Source organism: Sapajus apella, unplaced genomic scaffold, assembly GCF_009761245.1.
Source record: "Sapajus apella isolate SASKATOON/1434 unplaced genomic scaffold, GSC_monkey_1.0 scaffold9, whole genome shotgun sequence".
NCBI lineage: Eukaryota > Metazoa > Chordata > Mammalia > Primates > Cebidae > Sapajus > Sapajus apella.
This window is the reverse complement of record NW_022436949.1, coordinates 44457972-44473542: the sequence shown is the minus strand read 5'-3', so window position 1 is coordinate 44473542 and position 15571 is coordinate 44457972. Positions and strand designations below refer to the sequence as shown.

Genomic DNA, 15571 nt, shown 5'->3' with positions numbered 1-15571 from the left:
CTCCTTATACCAGTGTGGTCTCCCTCCTTATACCAGTGTGATCTCCCCCCTTATACCAGTGTGATCTCCCTCCTTATACCAGTGTGATCTCCCTTCTTATACCAGTGTGGTCTCCATATTCTCTGCAGAGTCATTTCTTTTCTTTCTCTAGAAGGTTAAATCCAATTAAAATGTGCAAAATTGATTCATCTTCCTAATAAATCAGCTTTTGTTTCTGCATAGAAAATGCCTATGTTTATCATGTCACAGAAATGAGAGTGCCACAAATTCTAGCAGTGTGGTTTTAAAAGCATTTATGTGTTAAATAGGAACTAAATTTATCATTAGATTAATCTAGAGTAAACTGTACCTGTATTAAGTTAACTAATCTGCAGTTGTTTCCATCGAATCTCAGCTGCCTATAGATTAATGATAATTTGGAGGCCTAGCTTCCAGACATTATTCCTAAAATAAACATTTGCCTCTCTAAGCCAAATATATTAAAAATGCAGTTTAAGAAACAATCAGAGAAATCCCAGACTGGAGGTCATTCAATAAGAAAACCAGCATGATTTCTTTAAAAAATTCGATGTCATGGAAAAAATGAATGGTAGGGAATTCTTCTAAATTAAACAATACTAGGGACGTGACAACTAAATGTAAAGTGTGATTGTTGATTAGATTCTGGTTCAAACACAAATACCTATAACATTCTGGAGACATTTGAGAAAATGTTAATATAGACTGGGTATTGGATGGTATTAGGGAATTAGTGTTAATTTGGGTAGGCATGGTAATGTATTGTGGTTATAGAAGCGAATGTCTTCATTTTTGGGAGAAGTTGACTGTAGTATCATGACATGTACCACTTACTTTGAAATGGTTCCACTGAAAAAAGAAGTCTGTATGTCTGTGTGTGTGTGTGTGTGTGTGTGTGTGTGTGTATGTGCACATACATAGGTGTATGTGTGTATATTTGAAACAAATACAGCAAACTGCTAACAGTTGTTGATTCAAGTGGTGGATATGTGGCTGTCAGTTGTACTTTTTTTCCCGATATATTTACTAATAAAAAGTTGGAAAATACTGCTTAGGTAAGGACTGAGAGATTCCTTTATGGAGCACCAATCTTCCATTGTGCTGTTTCAATTAAAGGTCAACCCTAAGGATCTGGATTCCAAGTATGCGTATATCCAGGTGACTCACGTCATCCCATTCTTTGATGAAAAAGAGTTACAAGAACGGAAAACAGAGTTTGAGAGATCCCACAACATCCGCCGCTTCATGTTTGAAATGCCGTTTACGCAGACCGGGAAGAGGCAGGGCGGGGTGGAAGAGCAGTGCAAACGGCGCACCATCCTCACAGGTACGGCCCTGGAGCCACAATTGCACCCCAGACACCTCACCGAAGAGCTGTCCAGAGGGCTGTAGAAGCTTCAGGACTGGAAGGGCCTTACGAGCTCAGTTAGCCATCCCCACTTCAGTTTCACATTTACCTAGTGCTTACTTTTGAATACTTGGGACGTTTTTCTGTTTATCTGTTTACACTTCCTTCTTCCACAAGACCAGAAGTTCATATCCAATATAAGGTCACCTACCCTTCTGAGAATCTGATGAAAATGGCGGGACTTAAGTGCCCAGATGCTTTTGCACACAATGTAAGGTGACTGTGGACTCCAGGTCCAGCAGCCAAACCCAGTCCTGGGTCTCCTCACAGGGAGGGACCCGTCTCACACACCTGTCTCAGGTTCTAGCTTGGACCTGCTCAGCAGTTTCAGGCTGTGAGTAAATGGGATGTGAGCCTGGATCAACCCACCTCATTGCCCACGGGAGCTGGCCAGCTGCCACTTGAATGCCTCCTCTACCGGGAAGCTCACTGCATTCAGTGGCTGTCCATGAGTTCAGCTTAGGCAGTTTTCACTGATCCCTTTGGCACTGTTTAGCCAGTGATAGCCCATCTGGGAAATGTGTTTTGCATCAATTTCCAGTCCCTGGCAAGTATTTAGTCATCTTGGGGTGATTTTTACCTTCTGTGGGAGAGCTTGACCCAGCCATGCCTAGGTAAAATCAGTGACATCACTGGGGTAATCTAACGTAAAATGCTTTCTTGACCAAGAAACATCAGTGGGAGGGCTGTTCAGAATGTCGGGTGTGTCAGTTTCTACCACACATCTTCAAAAGAGTGGCCCTAGTTAAATCAGACCAGGAAAGGGCCTGCTTCCCGGAAGCTGCAGTTGTGGAGTTTCTGTCTGGACGATAATACGCATTATCATAGTAAGCAGAAAGAGCGCTGTGGAGATGCTGCACCCAGGTGCTTATCAGCGCTCACCAGTGAAGTGTACACTTTAAAGGGACAGGTTGGATGACATGGGGTTTATATCTCAATAAAGCTGTTACCAAAAAAAATAATACAGGTTATTATAAATTAGCCCAGGACAGCATATTGCAGGGAGCTTTTCACACTCCCTGTGAAGGAAATTAGATAAAAGATTTTTAAAAGGCCAGCCGCAGTGGCTCATACCTGTAATCCCAGCACTTTGGGAGGCTGAGGTGGGAGGATCACTTGAGGTCAAGAGTTCAAGACCAGCTTGGCCAACATGGTGAAACCCTGTCTCTACTAAAAATATAAAACAATTAGCCAGGCATGGTGGCATGTGCCTGTAATCCCAGCTACTCGGGAGGTTGAGGCAGGAGAATCGCTTGAACCTGGGAGGTGAAGGTTGTAGTGAGCTGAAATCGTGCCACTGGCCTCTAGCCTGGGCGAAAGAGGGAGACCCCATCTCAAAAAAAGAAAAAAAACTGTGTTCTTAAAGTGTCCCTACTCCTGCTTTTAAAATAAGGAGATAGCATTTATAACGCACAAATAATATTGTTCTCACAAACATCACCTCATCCCAAATAATTTAACTTTTTTAATGCATACATCAGTAGCAAATTCTCATGAAGCGAGATAACTGCACTTCAAGATAGAATCATTACATGGGAATCACTAGCTGACAGTGTTTATGGTTCAGCTGTGATGACTTTCCTTCTGTTCCTTTAGATCAGTGGTTACCAAAGGTTGGTCCAGAACCAGCAGCATCAGCATCCCCAGGGAACTTGTTAGAGATGAAAGTTCCACGGCCCCACCTCTGAAACCGCTGGATCAGAAACTCTAGGGGCGGGGTCCGGCTACTTGTGTTCAACAGGCCCTCCCAGTGAGCCTGGTGCACACTGAGATTTGAGAACTGCTGTCTTCAATAAAGCTAGTTCACTGCTGAGTCACGGTCAGGATTTTTTATTATGGTTATTGTTAAGGCAGCATACTGATTCATAAACATTCATTACCATAGGCTGTTTTCCCGGGGCACATTTCTCCAGGGTTACAGTTCACCATTTTGTTAGAGACTAGATTAGATAAAGCACATGAGCAACTTTCCATATCTGCAGGAACAAGGGGACAGAGAGTGGGCTGCAGAGAGAGGTGGGGCAGACGCCTGTGTTGTTGGCTTGGGGACTGCCATCTGCAGCTGTGAGCTGAGAAGGCGGATGCAGCGAGGCTGTCCTGGGGTTCCTGTAGGCCTGTGTCGCAGCCTCACTGTATGACCTTGGGCAGGTCACTCTTCTTCCCTGTGCCTTAGTTTCCTCATCTGTAAAATGCGGGTTAGGACACCCATCTCGTTATATTGTCTTAACTTTGTAAATAGTAAGCAGCAGGGGAAAGAATGTGCTGCTTTTTTTTGCTAGATTTCATCCGCTATTGAGCTGCTTAGGGGGTGATGAGCAAAAGGGGATTCTAGTTCAACAAAACATCCAAAGAAAAGGGGCCAGTTTTGCCCTGAAAGATCTCAGAATGTCAAAATGATAGTTACTGGGCTGTGTGAAGATTTAGAGAAAAGGTTATAAAAATGCCACTGAAAACAGGTAAGCTCTGTATCAGCCTGTAGTTAAAGATACACACACCGGGGTGTTCTGAAAGCTGGACCTGAGGGTTTTCCGTCAGGTTATTAACCCCTCAGGTTCCTCTTCTGTTGCATTGCTTCGTACCTGACCTTTGGCATTCCAAAGGTCAAAGGGAGCCCTAGACTTCCCTGCCCCCTGTCCCAGGAAAAGGCTCACCTTCCTGGATAGTTCCCAGTCAGCTGACTGTAACTGTGCAATCCCTTGAAAACCTCATAGCCACCCTCCATCCTCCTTCAGTGGAAATTTCTGAGCCTGTCCCAAAGAACCAGGGTGGGGAGAAGCCTCCCCCGTTTCTTTCATGGACCTTCTGCCAAGGAATTTTTTCCTGGTCACTATTCCAGAGTCTCCCAAATCTTGCCCAGATTCCCACCTGGGTTAGCCTCCCACTCTGCACCTTCTGTTCAAGACACACAGAGTAGCAGTCACCAGTCATCACTGGACCTTCCCGTCCTCCTCTCTGAAGGGCTCGCTCAGTCGGTCGCCTAGTGGTCCACTTTCCAGAGCCAATTTGGACTCTCCTGCAGTCATTTGGGCAGTAGTGCATTCATTCATTCAACAAAATGTATGGCACACTGACCATGTTCCCACTTGGCACGCTAATGAAACAGACATCTGTGTGCCCGTGCAGCTGGCATTCTAGACAGAGGAGACAGACGATAAACAGTACCCAGATGAGTACATATACCCATGGTGGAATGTAACCTGTGTTCCGGACAAAGCAAAAGGAGACTGGGAACCCGGAGCTGAGCTCCTTCCTCAGAAACAGGAAGGCAGTCCCACTCCTCCCTGAAGCACAGCCCTCTGTCCAAACGCAAGCAGGCCTCTGGCAGTGCCGCCTCCCTGGCCAGGGAGCATCAAGGCCAAGGCTAAGTCCTCATCATCCTCACCATCCTACCAGGGAGCTTTATGGATCCCCAGTGCTACCATTTAAAAACTGTGAAACCAAGCCAGGAACGCTTCACCATTCCCAGATAAAACGTGGAAAGGCAACAGGCCTATAAGTATGTGACAGATGAGGTTGTCTCAGGGTGGACAATTTTTCCGCCTTTGTCTAGATGTTGGGTGGCCTGTCAGAACTCTGTTTCACAGGGGCTGGCCCTGTTTCCCATCCTGTGATGAGTCCTTCCCAGTTAAACTCTTCCCGAACCACTTGCTAAATAGAGACCAGGAACACGCCCATCTAACTTTTGCTTGTTTACAAAAAATAATAAGCTTTTAAGTACGTATCTACATGTCTATTAGTAAGTATATGTCAAGTGAGAATATTATAGCTATATCTATACTATATAGAGCAATAAGAAATGTGAAACAGACCAAATCAGAACCTGCTGTTTCTCTGTTCATTTTTAATTCACTCCTTTGTGTTGATGTTTAGGTATCTTATTATGATAAAGGAAAACAATCAGATTTTTTTTGGTTAAAATATATATAAGAGGCCAGGTGCAGTGGCTCACACCTGTAATCCCAGCACTTTGGGAGGCCAGGGCAGGTAGATCACGATGTCAGAAGTTCAAGACCAGCCTGGCCAAGATGGTGAAACCCTCTCTCTACTAAAAATACAAAAAATAGCCAGGTACAGTGGCAGGCACCTGTAATCCCAGCTACTCGGGAGGCTGAGGCAGGAGAATTGCTTGAACCTGGTGGCAGAGGTTGCAGTGAGCTGAGATCACACCACTGCACTCCAGCCTGGGCGATAGAATGAGACTCTGCCTCAAAAATATATAGATATGTAAGAAAAAGTAAATATTTTTATTTTTATTTCTTATTCATTGCTGTAAGTAGGTCCCCAGGTATAGTATTACAGCTCCAAAAATTTCTGAATTTCTGGTTCATGAAATGTTTTGCTTAGGGATACATTCTTTGTGTTTCTTTGATTTGGGCTTGTGGGAGGGGGTGGTTTTGTTTTCTTTTTTGAGAGAGGCTCTCTGTAGCCCAGGCTGGAGTGCAGTGGCACAATCACAGCTCACTGCAGTCTTGACCTCCCAGACTCAAGTGATCCTCCCATGTCAGCCTTCGCAGTAGCTGGGACTACAGGCACACACCACCACCCCCAGCTTATTTTTGTATTTTTTACAGAATTAGGCAGGGTTTTGCCATGTGGCCCAGGCTGGTCTCAAACTCCTGGGCTCAAACGATCTACTGGCCTCGGCCTCCCAAAGTACTAGGATTTACAGGTGTGAGTACCGTGTCCACCCTAGGAGTATATTCTTATTTGTTATTTTCTACTGATTTCTCAGATGTATTCAAATTTAGCATGTGATTCAAAGTTATTCTATGGAAAAAATGAATTTTCTGGAGGATTTTTTATGGAACTATTTTCTGGACTTAATGTATTACATAATATCTCAGAGTTGTTTAGTCTTTTTTATGTTGTCAAAGTCATCTTATATCCACTAACTCATTCAGACCTCAGAGCTTCCAAGGAAGGTCGGGCATTTTGTATGAGAAAATTGAGTGGGGAATGATAACATGATTTATTTAAAGACACGCTTGTCACATTAAAGGGATAACAAGGACCCAACTCTCTTGACTTTATGAGCTACACGATTGTAAAGGAAGACAATATTCTAGCTCCACCAAGTACTAGTATGTGTCTTTGGCAAGCTTTGGGCTCCTTATTTTTAAAATGTAAGTAATAATGGCATCTACAATAATCACTCATAATAATATTCACCTCAATAACACTGAAGCTCGTGCAAGCTGGGGGGTAACTCTCTCATCCTCTGTAGCCATACACTGCTTCCCTTACGTGAAGAAGCGCATCCCGGTCATGTACCAGCACCACACGGACCTGAACCCCATCGAGGTGGCCATTGACGAGATGAGTAAGAAGGTGGCGGAGCTCCGGCAGCTGTGCTCCTCGGCCGAGGTGGACATGATCAAACTGCAGCTCAAACTCCAGGGCAGCGTGAGTGTTCAGGTGAGCCAGGCACAGCAGGCCAAAGGCAGCAGGGGAAGCCCTTGCCCCTGGGTGACTTGAGAGTCATTTCCACCACCAAGGCCTACTTGAGAGCCCCGGCTTACCAAGTGATCCCTGTTCCCTTCCCCCATCATTTGTGACATGTCTCCTGGTATCAGAGGGGGCGGAAGCCTCAGGACCCCCAGCCATGAGGACTGACTAGGCTGTCTATGGAGGACAAGAGCCAGATCTCCATACACAGCCCTGATCTGTTAGTATTTGGGGAATTCTTGGTGCCCAGTTAGAAACATCAAGACTCTTCTAAATACAAGGAAGTGGAGAGCAGTAGGTTTTCCTATAAAACTGTTGTTTTCTGTTTGCCATGAAAATTGTATCCAAAAAGGTACCTTAAGTTTTACTCTCTTAATGATATCTTTTGATTAACGAATTCATTATTTTAATGTAGCCCAATCAATTTTTTCTTTATTGGTAGCATGTTCTCTTTAAGAAATCTGTGTCTACTCCAAGATTTCCAAGATGCTTTCCTATGTTTTCCTCCTTTGTTCAGCATTCACATTTAGGTCTGCAGTCCATCTGAAATTGATTTTTGTATATGTTATAGCGTGAGGGTCAAGATACAGTTTTTCCATATGTCCTTCCACGTGATATACACCATTTATTGAAAAGGTCATCTTTGATCTAGATACTAATATATATATTCAGTTTGCGAAAATTCATCAAGCTCTACACTTGTGATATGTGCACTTTCCTGTTGTATATTATACTTTAATAAGAGGTTTTTAAAAAGTTACCTTATTTATATGATTTCCTTGTTAATTGCTAAAGGTTAAATCACTTCCCTCCAGTAAAAAGTATGACTCTTGCTTTCTTGGTATTTTTAAGTGTATATGAATAGTTGAAGCACACGTTTGTTTATATATATATGTGTGTGTGTGTGTGTGTGTGTGTGTGTGTGTATATGTATGTCTATATGTATATGTATAACCCATTGTTTCATCTTTCAAGAAGGGTATGTTTATGAAAATTACATGTAGATTATAATACACAGGTTTTGGTCATTTTCTGAAATTATAGTTTGTCAACTTCCCATCAGATCCACACTAAATACCATGAGTGGTTGCCTAACATTTTTGTAAGTGTCATTCACCATAAAAGTATTTACAGCTGTTTTTAATCTCTTTCCTTATAGTCTCAAGGACGTATGTACCAAAATAAGTTAGCAAGTGAACATAGGTATTCCAGCAACATGAGTGATTACATAATAGGGCCAGAGGCCACAATTTTCTGTAGCTAAAAACAAAAGCACTCAATCAACATGACCTGGGAACATCCAGCCCCTATGGAAAGGCCGCTGGAAAGGAGTGGCACCAGTCCAGGGTAGGGCTGGACCATTGAACTTTATTTCTTTTTTTCTTTTTGAGATGGAGTTTAACTCTTGTTGCCCAGGCAATGGCACGTCTCAGCTCATCATAACCTCCGCCTCCCAGGTTCAGGCGATTCTCCTTCCTCAGCCACCCTAGTAGCTGGAATTAGAGGCATGCGTCACCATGCCTGACTAATTTTGTGTTTTTAGTAGAGATGGGGTTTCTCCATGTTAGTCAGGCTGGTCTTGAACTCCCGACATCAGGTGATCTACACACCTCGGCCTCCCAAAGTGCTGGGATTACAGGCGTGAGCCACTTCGCCTGGCCTGGACCATTGAACTTTCTAAAAGGCACAGTATGCCCTGCTAATTTGATGGTAACCTTAGCGTTTTATAAAATTCCATCATCTTTAAAAGCAAGAAATTCCATGTTGAAATGAGGAGATGAAGTCTTTACTTGTACCTACAAGGTAACAACAAAGTTACAGCCAGAGGAAATTAACTTTATGATTTTATTTGCTTATATCTTTTCTTATGTATCCAAAATCAGCAGACTCTTCTTAGCTACTTGAAAGGGTGATGCAGGGTTCTGGCTCAGTCACCCCTGCTGTCTGCTCCGGACATCTGGCTCTCCAGCGTACCTCCAATGTGCATGTCATCCCAGGAGAGCAAATCAGTTTGCCCAGGGCTGGCTACACAGTTCAATGAAATGAACAGTTGGTTTTTAAAAACTGGAATATTTACTATATTTTTCCATTTTTCACTGAATTCACCAAATTGGCCATTTACTTCAGTGTAGTGCAGCACAAGTCCCAGTGGCTAAACACCTTGGAAGTAGAAATTCTTGACCTGGAGTTGGAAGACCTGGGCTGTGATCTCTGGTGTTTTGCTTATTGGCTGTTCAAACTTGAACAGGCCCCTAAGTTTCCCAAGCACTGATTTCTTCTTACACAAAATAAGCCATCATCACAAGTGCCCTGAGGATGGCTGAAGTCATGGAAGCAAGCGATGTGTAGCAGAGTGAGCGTTATGGTTTCCTTTCAGGCTTAAGTTCCTGGAAGGCAGGGATTGTGACTAGCTCATGCAAACAGGCTTTTTGTCCTCTGAACTGATGATTGCGGTGATTTTCTCCCGAATGCAATTGAAAATCTTTGCTTTCTCTAGGTCAACGCCGGTCCACTGGCATACGCGCGAGCTTTCTTAGATGACACAAACACAAAGCGATATCCTGACAATAAAGTGAAGTTACTGAAGGAAGTTTTCAGGTAAAGCTCACTGAAAACGTCTTTTTCTCTTCAAGTGTTGGTCATTTCTGTGTCCATTCAGGAAGAGATGCTGCTGGTTGGACTCATGCCTTGTCCTCTGTGTGCCTTTGTTTCCCCCACCTGTACCATTCCAGGCAATTTGTGGAAGCTTGCGGTCAAGCCTTAGCAGTAAACGAACGTCTGATTAAAGAAGACCAGCTAGAGTATCAGGAAGAAATGAAAGCCAACTATAGGGAAATGGCGAAAGAGCTTTCTGAAATCATGCATGAGCAGGTGAGTTCCGCACTGGCTCCAACAACTTGGAGTTCTTGGTTAGGGGTTTCAAGCGCACCCCGTAATGACCTAGGCTGCCTGATCTCCCTCCAGAACTGTGACCTCTGAAGGAGAATGTAGCATACCACACTCTGCCATGCTCTGGCCCCAGGTCATTTGGGAACAGCTAACAGATTGCCCATATGCTGTTATCTACCGCAAATCGGGGAGCAGGCCTGCCTCCGCGAGGCTCTAAGAGGTGGACAGTTCCCTAAGCTTTCTCTCTCCCCACCCCTGTGTAGCCAAAAAGAAAAGAAAGGAAAAACTCACTCAAAAATGTCCATACTGTTCTTACAACTTTATTCCTCTAATCCTTTGAAAAGAGCAGGACTTGCCAACCTGCTTTAAGAATTGTCTGTTGCATTCACTGTTTTTGCCATTTAAAAATACAGACGATTCCATTTTTAGCTATGTACAGCTGGCCTCACAGCCCAGCAGATTCTTCCTGGAAGGTCCCTGTCATTACGGGCATCTTCCCTGATTACTTTGCTGTTATAGCCTTCCTTGGGGTTTCTTCAGTCAAATTCCATGTGTGAGCTTGGTCATCACAGAGGAGCTGGTGACTGGCACCAGGGAATGCCTACAGCAGCATCCACGTTATTGTTTTGAGAGGGGTTCGTCCAAGGCCCTGTCCCATCTTCATAATTGACATTAGCACCTTGATACCAGAACTGCTCTGTCTGGCCCCTCCATGACCATCCTTCTGGCACAGTGGAAGCCAGGGCCATTTGTGGCAGCTGTCCTCCCCCCTGACGGCTTAGTTAGGACATTTTCATTGCAGGAAATGAACACCAGTGTGTGAGCTTTAACTCACTTGCTTTTTTTCTCCTCCATGCTAACACGTTCAGCTGGGATGGTAATGTCATTTTTAAATTTTATTTTTCTGATAATCTGACTCAGAAAAAGCTATTACATTTTTCAGTTTGAGCAGCTGCAGACATTGGCATAATGGCAGTACATGGGCAGAGGAAAGCACCTCTTCTGGACATTTTTAAAAGTAGAAGCCAGACGTCATGGCTCATGCCTGTAATCCCAGCACTTTGGGAGGCAGAGGCAGGTGGATCACCTGAGGTCAGGAGTTAAATATTAGCCTGGCCAACATGGTGAAACCTCATCTCTACTAAAAAATACAAAAATTAGCTGGGCATAGTGGTGCACGCCAGTAGTCTCAGCTACTCGGGAGGCTGAGGCAGGAGAATTGCTGGAGCCTGGGAGGTGGAGGCTGCAGTGAACCAACTACCCTCCAACCTGGGCAACAGAGCGAGCGAGACTCCATCTCAAAAAAAAAAAAAAAAAAAAAAAGGTAGAAAAAAATTGAAACAATTTGAGAAATGAATGTCTGAATAATTTTGGGGAAAAACTTGAGCTCTTTTCTGTGGAGCCTCCAGATTCCTATAGAACGGAGCGTTCAATCAGTGGGTGCTGGCACTGGGCACTAGAGACGATGAAGTAGGAAGAGCTCAAGGGCTGAAACTGTTCACCTCCCAAAGTACAGGGAAATGTAACTTGCTTGCTCTCCACTTCACCCTGAACTCCCCATTATGCCAACAACCAGGAAGACTGAGCCCCTCTGAACCCTTGAAGGGCCATGGTGGGGGTAGACTTGCTTTTGGTGTTTCCAGAGGAGCCACTGCTGGAGGTGAAGACCTACACTCAGATCCTTCCAGGCACCACTGGGCATGGAAAGACGCTTGGTCAGGGTCAGAGGGGTAGCCACCCTCCCCCAAGACGAGGTCTGTAAGACCCTGAGAAAAGGAGGCGGGAGAGAAACACAAATGCTCCAAATTCATTTTTAAAGGCTATTTCAAGGTCAAGGCTAGGTTGTGTCCCAGTCAAGCACATGTAAGTAGACCTCAAGTTGCCTTATGACCTGTTGAGTGCAGAAGGCTGTCCATTCACTAGCTGGTAAAGGAAACAAAATGTGCTGTTCTCGACTATCTCCTTATAATCCTTACCTGAAAACAGTCATTTACTAGATGAGCTGAGGCTCCCTCTGCAGACCACCAGCCAGGCTTTCTGGGTGCAATCACTCACATGTTGGAGTGAGCTTCGGATGACGACTTGTGTGTGTGATGTGGGTGCAGTGCTTTGAGAAATATCTGTTTGTGTCCTTACACTCAGTGACATTGTGTCCTTACACTCAGTGACATTGTGTCCCACGTGGAAACCTTGCCTTACACTCTGTAACATTTTGTTACACTTGGTAACATTGTATTACACGTGGCAATGTGGCCCTGCAAATGGTAACATTGTGTCACACATGGTAACTGTTCTGTTGCACTCAGTAACTTTTGTTTCTGGCCCAAGATCTGCCCCCTGGAGGAGAAGGCGAGCGTCTTACCGAATTCCCTTCACATCTTCAATGCCATCAGCGGGACTCCAACAAGCACAATGGTTCACGGGATGACCAGCTCGTCTTCGGTCGTGTGATGACACGTCATGGCCCGTGCGTGGGGACTTGCTTTGTCATTTGCAAACTCAGGATGCTTTCCAAAGCCAATCACTGGGGAGACCGAGCACAGAGAGAAGCCAAGGCGAAGGGGAGAGAAAGGAAATAAAGAACTATGTGATTTCTTAGCAGATTTTCTATAGGAGTTGTAAGAGGGTGCACATATTTTTTTAAATCTCACTGGCAATATTCAAAGTTTTCATTGTGTCTTAACAAAGGTGTGGTAGACACTCTTGAGCTGGACTTAAATGTTATTCTTCCTTGCAGAGTAGCGTTAGAATAAATGGCCTACAGAAAAAAGGTTCTGGGATCTACATGGCAGGGAGGGCCGCACTGACATTGATGCCTGGGGGGGACTTTTGCCTCCAGGCTAAGCTGGAAAATCTTGAAAATATTTTTTTTTTTCCTGTGGCACATTCAGGTTGAATACAAGAACTATTTTTGTGACTAGTTTTTGATGACTTAAGGGAACTGACCGTTGTAATTTTTGTACCAGTGAACCAGGAGATTTAGTGCTTTTATACTCATTTCCTTGCATTTAAAACAATATGAAAGCTTAAGGGATTATGTGAGCTTAAAACTAGTCAAGCAATTTAGAACCAAAGGCCTATATTAATAAACACAACTATGCTGAGAAGTACAAAGTAGTACAGTATATTGTTATGTACATATCATTGTTAATGCAGTCCGGCATTCTGTACATATATGTATTACATTTCTACATTTTTAATACATCAGCTTCTGCATTAAGTGTCATCGTGATAAATCTGTGCTGTTCCAGTATATGCAATACATTTGATTCTTTTATTCTTGTACATAAAAATGTGCAATACGGAGATGTATACAGTCTTTATTAGGTTTATAAACTGTTTTAAGAATTTCATCCTTTGCCAAAACGGTGGAGTATGTAATTGGTGAATCACAAATCCTGTGGTGAATGGTAGTGTAATTTAAAGCTGTCACCATGTTATATTTTCTTTTAAGACATTAATTTAGTAATTTTATATTTGGGAAAATAAAGGTTTTTAATTTTATTTAACTGGAATCACTGCCCTCCTGTAATTAAACATCTGTACCACGTCTGTATTAAAATGACATTCTGACCATTTGGGAGTGGCCGCTGGGTGTTTATTGTTGAGCAGTCCTAAGGGAACAGGATACCAAAATCCTCGAGGGTGAAATCACACGGGGTCTGAAATTTTCTCTAAAATGCTTGAGGGAGGAAAAAAACAATGAGTAGAGACCACGGGCCCGACAGAATGCTGGTCATTGTTGAGACTGAAGTTGGGTGTGTGGGGAAGCATGATACCAGTTTTTTTGCTTTCGTGGACGTTTCCGTGATACAGATCTCACAAGCAGGGGTCACGTCTTCCGAGGACCTGCATGAATGCTTTGCTGGACCGTGGTCAGGATCTACACCATACCAGTTGCTCCCAAGTGCGCGTGGATACCTTGCGACCTCTGGCTTTTCCCCTTCAGTCGTAGCAGGAAGTCCATCTTTGTCCCCTCCCTTACTGGCTTTTGAGATGAGAACTCTGGGATAATGCATAGGCAGCCAGGCGTACCCCCGTGCCCCATGCAGTCAAGATCCCTGAACCAGGTCACGTGATGGCTCAGATCCCAGGTGCCGTTTCTGCTTCTGGTATGCCTGCTGGTCCCAGCAGGTAGATCAGCTCCCTGTCACTCATCCCCATGTAGTTCCAGTAATGAAACTAAATAAAATACGGAACAAAATAATAAAAATAGCTGGGTTTTTGCCTTGAAGGGCTGTCAAGGCTGTCTTCTTATGTGACCAGTTAAGGAAAGAAAACTTGAGATGCTGTGCACCCGTGGGCACCCAGCAGCCAAGGGACTTGTGGCATCTGAAACATTTGCTACCCACCAATGATAAGGCAAGAGGGAGAAGAGATGAAGAGGTGGCGAAGGGTCGCCGTGACCCACCAGAATCCACAGCCTGCTTTCGCACTTATGACGCCACTGGGACTTTGCAGCATTCATTTGCTCTGCGCCACTGACATCCCAGCCCAGACCAATAAACCTCAAGGCAAACATCAGCAGGTCTGGGAGAAAAGCCTGGCGCTGAGCTGGATTGTCTAGTCATAAACGCCTCATCTAGAAACCATAAAACTCAAGTCCCCATGTAGCAGTGTAAATAGAAGTCTAGAAAGAGCGCATGTCAGATAAAGGTAAATTTGGAAGGTGGCCAACCCTGGCTTCTGACAAGAGTGGGGAGAGGCGCCGTCTCTAAGTTGGGACATCAGCTGCTGACCCTGCGGGGAAACATCTGTATCAATTAGTTCTTCCCTTAGTTACGTATGAAGCCTGGCGGGGCAGTTTCTCGGGAATTTCTTGCTATTCAGTAAATTTGGGGGTTTTCCCATAGGTCCTGCTTATTTTAATTGAGATAAAATATACATAAAATGTAGTGTAGCCATTTTAAGCATAGGGTGCATTGGCGTCAGGTGATTCTCACTGTTTTGCATCCACCACCCTCCCTCTCCTGATGTCTGCTTTCCCAAACTCACACTCAGTACTCACTAAACAGGAGCGCCCTGCTTCCCCCTCACAACACTGCTTTTGAGGCGACGCTGGAATTAAAACTCTAATTAGAGCCTTATCCGGGATATAACCAGGTGGGAACAAATAGAGGCAGCCTCTTGCACAGAAGACAGCTGCTGAGCAGGACTGCAAGATGGCAAGGTAGCCTGAGTGAGGAGAAGTAGCCATCCGGAATGGTTTAATCATATGATGGATTTCCTCAAGATGGTGACTCCAGTCCACGAAAATGTGATCTCCATCCATGGGGCATCATTTGTGTAAGCCAGGGTACGTCCACAGAGGAATACTGTGCAGCTGTAAAAATCTGCTCATTTAAATGTGTTCTTGATGTATGAGGTGGCCTGGCAAGGTTGGCCTGATGTCCGGCGACGGTCTGGGCTTGTCATGCTGTGCATACATTGGACAAGGACACAGCATGGGAGTCTGGAGCTTGTGCTTTCTTGTCCACATGTGACTTGAGCAGATTCATTTTCGCTCCTGTATCTCCCCCTGCAAGTCCTGCCTCACGGAGGGGAGTGAAATGCATTCTAGAGGGAACTCCAATAATGCACTCTTCCATTTGGAAGAAAGAAGAGCAATGGCTACAATCATTCCTTGAAGTCTGTGCCAGTTGGCATTTGCCTGGAATGTGGTGGCTCTCGCTGAGAAGGGGTGGTGTCTCCTACTGGCGCGCTGGCGGGAGTCACCTGGAACTGACCTAGGAGCTTTCTGAGCCTTGCAAAAGAGCCACAGGTGAAGACACGAGGCTGAACTGCGAGGCCCTAGAAATGGGCAGGACCGCC

At 44.6% G+C, this 15571-nt stretch overlaps 1 protein-coding gene across 40 annotated transcripts in view; it reads left to right on the top strand.

Moving 5' to 3' along the window:
- The window catches only part of DOCK9 (dedicator of cytokinesis 9), a 297719-nt gene extending 284381 nt beyond the window's left edge, over window positions 1-13338 (top strand). For 24 of the 40 annotated variants that reach the window (XM_032277549.1, XM_032277571.1, XM_032277564.1 and 21 more), the window contains 5 exons: window positions 1135-1345; window positions 6651-6841; window positions 9369-9469; window positions 9604-9742; window positions 12089-12860. In XM_032277549.1, coding sequence (XP_032133440.1) covers window positions 1135-1345; window positions 6651-6841; window positions 9369-9469; window positions 9604-9742; window positions 12089-12211 — 765 coding nt within the window. In that variant the 3' untranslated portion in view covers window positions 12212-12860. Of the gene's footprint in view, window positions 1-1134; window positions 1346-6650; window positions 6842-9368; window positions 9470-9603; window positions 9743-10629; window positions 10638-12088 lie in introns of all 40 variants that reach the window. The other 16 variants (XM_032277533.1, XM_032277538.1, XM_032277565.1 and 13 more) reach the window with 2 other exon arrangements.
- The last annotated feature ends 2233 nt before the right edge of the window (window positions 13339-15571 follow it).